At 34.9% G+C, this 6,000-nt stretch overlaps 1 protein-coding gene across 3 annotated transcripts in view; it reads left to right on the top strand.

Moving 5' to 3' along the window:
- LOC310714862 (cadherin-like protein 26) overlaps window positions 1–1,252 on the top strand; it is a 25,799-nt gene extending 24,547 nt beyond the window's left edge. For 2 of the 3 annotated variants that reach the window (XM_083520875.1, XM_083520874.1), the window contains exon 20: window positions 1–1,252. This exon is cut by the window's left edge and continues 14 nt beyond it. In XM_083520875.1, coding sequence (XP_083377001.1) covers window positions 1–205 — 205 coding nt within the window. In that variant the 3' untranslated portion in view covers window positions 206–1,252. The other variant, XR_014530157.1, reaches the window with a different exon arrangement.
- Window positions 1,253–6,000: the final 4,748 nt, after the last annotated feature.

Here is a 6,000-nt window from a genome sequence, read left to right as displayed (position 1 = left end):
AAAGAAGAAGCAGCAAGACTTCCTGGAATTCACAAAAGATTATAGCTGTGAAGAAACTGACCTCAGCACCCTCGACACCGATTCACTAGACCTCTGCTGCTTTGACGAGGATTTGGACTTTTTGGAAGATTTGGGTCCCAAATTTAACACTCTGGGTGAAATCTGTCAACAAACCATACAAGAGAAGAAGATCATTTTAAAATAGAAGTTGCTTTTCACTCGGATCTTACACATTTTGAAGCAGTATTCCTCACATTCATCATGTTTTGTGGATAATACGCCATACTCAAGAAAACTGGAGGATTTTATATTTATTTAGGAACTATACATGTTGTTTTATGAAAACAGTTCCACCAAAGCAGCAAATGCAAATTCAGCATCGATGTTTGCAATGAGGTAGAAGGTATTGTATTAGCAAAAGAACATTTTACAATCTACAAGTGTTGGATCTGCCAGGCAAATGGAATTGCTTAATGGAATCATTAATATGCATGAATTCCTCTTAGAACACTTTAATTATTTCCACTGTATGTCAGTTGTTAGCATTATGCTGTGTTTCTGAAAGTCAGGGAAGAAGATGAAGCTTGGTAGAAGTATAGTAGGTCAGATCCTCAGGGGAACAGCACCTGGTCTACCCCTATACTGAAGACTGCAACTACTAGAAGATCTTTTGTGGATGTTTGGAAATCCTTTGTTGATTGTCATATTTAACATAAAGGAGACTTTTTGGATAACAGTAAACTTCAAGTCACCCCAACATCAATGGTTTTCTGGTCTCTACTGTGGATATACTTCAGAGACCTGTATGAAGAAGCCTTCAAACGGATGCAGAAGGTTTTGGCATTGCTGCCTCACAGTACCAGGTTCATCTATTTAAACCTGATCTCAGTTTACTCTCTACTTACAATTATCTGTTATCTGAGTAGTTCAGATGATTCCTCGCTCATTGTCTGAGAACTCATACCTCATTCACAGCCGGCACTTCAGAATCAGAATCAGGTTTATTGGCCAAGTTTGTTTACACACACAAGATATTTGGTTCCAGCTGTTAGTGACTCTCAAAGTACAGACATAAATAAAACTAGGAATACACAAGACAAAACAGGAATGTGAGACAATATGTGAGACACTTGATCACGCCCTCACCCCCACCCCCAAATACGCTTCAGAACCATATGTATTGTTAAATGTACTACGAATTTCATGCTGTAAATAAACCATCAATAAAGAATGTGGCAGTTTCATTGACTAATATTGTTGCTTTTAAAGTCTAAAATGCTGCAAATTTAAATGAGCTGCCTGAAATACTGTAACAAGGACAATGTAATAACAAATGTAATTGAAAGAGGGAGGCATTTCTCAGCACTTTTACAACCACGAGCTGGAAGGCAAGTGGCAGGCTTGTGACACTGTTAAACCCTTTTTTCACGTCAGAGCAAATGTAGATCGTAATTCTTAGGAAGGCTCCGCCCCTAGTGAGAATGCACGATGTGCAAAATATTCAGGAAGTAGAAGGTCAAAGCAAGTGACGGTACGGTAATAAATGAGCGAAATGAAGGAGTGGGAATTTGCACAAACTTTCATCATTGTGGACAGAGTGATCAGCCGATGGCTCTTAGCTCTTCTCTGGATTAGCTGCTAGCGTTCTTTTCTTTGTTTTATCTGAATAAAACAATACAAAAATAAAGTTCATGCAAATAGTAAGCGGAGTGGCGGCGTGAGTTTGACGATTAGTAACGTGTGTGCTTTTGGTGTGGATTATGTGTTAACTTTTACCTTTAGTGAATGCGTATTCAGATTTTTGTTAGCTAGCTAGCTTATTCGTTAGCTAGGGACACAAAGGAGAGGACATTTGAGTATAAACATTCTTTGTGCTAGATACTAGGTTTGGTTGAAACCAAGCCAAAATGAACCAGATGATTTTGGCGTTAGTGTTGAGCATCTACCGCTTTAATTAGGGAAAAAAAAAATATATATATATATATATATCATTGCTATTAATAAGAACAATCATTAAGCATTTATAAAAAAAAGACTTTAACAAACTGAACTGGATATAGAAATTTATATCATAATGGATCTAGAAATATATTATAATAATAAAGATTATTATTATTAGTATAGATGTATTTTTTTATAAAAGTGTGTTAAGTAGTAAAGACAATGCAACCCAAAAGCAAAGGGCGGTAACTTTTCCCCCGAGGTGTTGGGTGAAGGTCGTTGGACTAGTTTGTTTCACTGCGAGAAAGAGCTTTGCGTGTGTACTTCAAAAACAGTCACCTGCATTTTGAGACATAGTAAAACTTGGCCTCACTTGTAAAGACGACAATGACGAGGGCACGAAAGAACACACACACCTTCTTACATGCTGCTAAATTAGTGTCGTTTTGTTGCCTCAGGCGTAAGTTCCCCTATAAAAAGTAGAAAGGTAGAGGCTCACGTGCACAATTGCCAAAGTTTAATGACACTGGTCTTAAAATGCTCTTTATGGCTCTGAGATATATATATACATATACATACAGTAATCCCCTCGTTTATCGCCATGGTTACGTTCTGAAACCGCCGGTGATAAATGAGAAACCGCGATAAATGGACGCCACCCCAAAAATTATTTCTTTTTATTGTTTAAGCCATAAATCATCCTCCCACACCCTTTAAACACACACAGAAAACATTTGAAAGAATACACTCATTATATTTTTTAATTATTACATTATTTAAACATAAATCTCCAGAAAAACAATTCCCCAGCGTGATCTCCACAAGAGACCGGGAAATTACTGTGGGGATTACTGTGTGTGTGTGTGTGTGTGTGTGTGTGTGTGTGTGTGTGTGTGTGTGTGTGTGTGTGTGTGTATATATATATATATATATATATATATATATATATATATATATATATATATATAATGATAATTATATTATATATTCAGGCCACCTTTTTTTGTGTTGTTATGTTGCAAATTGATTATTACATTATATTATACCATTATTCTACACTCATAATTATAAGGTAAATACTGATAAATTGTTTTATATATATAATTTATTTATTTTTTTTTTTTTTTCATTTAAATTTTTTTTTAAGAGATGAAATTAATACCCAAGACAAAAAAATGTTTTTAAAATGATAGGGTGTCTGCGACAATTAATTAGTATTTTAGGCTCAGACAAATCCTGTTCAAGCTCCTTGCTTCGAGCAACAAGATGCATAATCTCCTTTAAAAACAAACAAACAATGTAATAAAAATACAAGAGATTTTATAATGAAATATTTAAGCCCTTGAACTACAGCTGTGCACAGAATCTGTAATCCCACTGTCTCCTGATCCTGTAGCAGTGTCTGCATTTACACCCTTCTCATACTGGAGTTTATGACTTCGGTTGTTTCCAACAAAACAAAAAAAAAACTAACAAATACAGTGAGTCTGAATCACATTTTTCACTGTATGAGAAAACATGGAAACCACATGCTCCAAAGTTTTAATGGGATGGCTTTTATTCATCTCATGAGCTTCCCCACTTTAGCCTACAGGGAAAAACTGCCACACAAGGGCTTTGTTTGGCTTTTGCAACATCACTGTATAGTGTTCAAACTTTACATGAAACTATATGTTTCAACATGTGTATCTAAAGTTTTTTCGTCCAACTCTGCCTTTAAGCATTTGAAGGCAGGGCTTAAAAAGAAAATTTCATTCCTTTTTTTTTGGTTGGTCACAAGGTGTTGATTTTGGATAACAGCAGCTCTGACAGTAACCCAGCTGGAAATCCCATGTTTATATAAATAAACTTCTTCATATGATCATTTCTATAGTAACATCTTACTCCAAATCTAATCCCAAAATCTATCATTAAAACTGTTTTTATATATATATTTCTTTTTTGTCATTTAAAGAAAATAAGGGGAAAAATATTTAAGCAAACAATGTCCTAATTATCGAATATTAGCTGTTATCGAATTGTTATAACAAGTATAAGACAATGAAACTTTCATCTACACAAATTTCCTGATTTTAAACCTAAACTCTATTGTAAATGTATAGAATAGACAATTTCAAGCTTTAAATTAAACTACAATTTGTTTCAAATCAATCAAAATTTTAATTTCCCAATATAATGTAAGTTTTTTTCCTGTTTTGCTGTTGAAATGTTGTGTGTAGAGACACTTATATAACGTTTGTCAAATGAGACATTAGTCACGGTTTCAGTATAAAGGACTTTGTGGTTCATCGGTTACATGACAAGCCGCATTTTCTGCCTTATTAACCTCAAGCGAGATCTAGAAGAGAGACAATTTTGAACCGACACTTTATACCTGCTATAATGCGAGTGAGAACACGTGCCGACTTGTTTCACGGATGTTAAATAACATGAAGTCTAACTGTATATGGATGAAGAAGGATAGTACACACACACACACACACACACACACACACACACACAAATACAGGCCAAACTCAAAAAAATGGGACTATGAACTGTTTTGGAATTGCATTTATTTAATTCTTTTTTAGTCATTGGTTTGTTAAGACAGTAAACTTGGATTGGAATTTTAGGACCAGGAATGTAGATGTGGCCATTTTGAATGAATAATAATAGTGTATTAAGGATAGTTTATCACTGATTAGTGCAATGTATTTATTAGAAATCTACATTAATAACATAATGAGGAATAATTAATAAAAAATTGCTCGCTCAGTTAATTGTTTGCTGTGTCTGTGGCAGAAGTTATTCAAGTATCTGAAACAATTACCAGGTTTTACTCACTGCACCCAAAATATACAGGTGTCAGCGTTACAATGACAGTAATTAGTAAAGAAATCTTGTTAGTATGAAGCGGAAAAAAATGTAAAATAAAAACCTACAGCTGCCAAACAGCATCAGGGGAAACGGGTAAAGTGATAAAGGAATCTCAGATCATAAAGCAGAGGTTATAGCATGAGCTTTCATCATGCTTGAACACGTTTCATTCTCATTTCGTTTGTGCGAGATTTCTCTATACGAGTGTTTGAAGCCCCCTAGCCATGATAGAAGCCGGCTCAACAGTCATCAGCTTAACCCTTAAGATATCGGTTTGTATTGTCAAGAAAACCGAAACGAGTTCACAAAATGTTCAAAACTAGTGTCAGAAGGTCATTAAAATGGCAATAAACTGTTGATTCTTGTCTTTTCCTTATGAGAAAAAAAATCCATGTGCAGAATTTTTCCTCATTTTTGGGCTTCCATGTTTACTGTATTCTTTATAAACGTTGAGGTATTTAAACAAAAGTTTGTGGACACTTATTCATAAGCTTCACTCCTGCTTTTTCAACGTCCCATTTGATTGTGATTCTGGAACATTCTAGTAGTTTGGGTCTCCTAGTTCATGTTGTGTGTGATAATAATACTAACATTAACAATCTGCTACAATGGCGCAGTTTGCGTGAACAGTTCAGGATTTTTAACAAGAATGGAACACTGCACACTTTAACAACGATGGAACTGTAATGAATGAACATTCGGTGATGAGGACGGGTTCCCTTTTTGATTCTGGTTCATCTCATGGTTTCTTCCTCACGTTCAAGTTTACTTCTGTAGCGCTTTTTACATTGGAAATTGTCTCAAAGCAGCTTTACAGAACTTAAAAATGAAATTGAAATATGTCTATTTATCCCTGAAGAGCAGCCTGGGGCTTTCCTCATGCCATCTCAGGGAGTTTTTCCTTGCCACCCACATATGGATAAGCATGTCAGGAGTATACATAATACAGACGCTCCCTACTTTACGAACTTTTGTGGATACGAACAAGTCGAAAAAATAAAAACGGACTCGGGCCAATGAATTTTTTTATATTTGTATTATTTTTTTATTACTTAATACAAAATATTGTATACAGTATTCCGATTATATCACTTTGTTTTAGTATATTTTATTGTTTTTCTCGCTAGTATTTATAGCTCTTACATCATTAGGAGATATGCATAGTCAATATCGAACAACATAGCAGATGTCATGTCCAGT

Source organism: Silurus aristotelis, assembly GCF_946808225.1.
Source record: "Silurus aristotelis genome assembly, chromosome: 19".
Taxonomy (NCBI): domain Eukaryota; kingdom Metazoa; phylum Chordata; class Actinopteri; order Siluriformes; family Siluridae; genus Silurus; species Silurus aristotelis.
The sequence above is the reverse complement of the archived record's forward strand: the minus strand, read 5'-3'. Positions and strand labels throughout refer to the sequence as shown.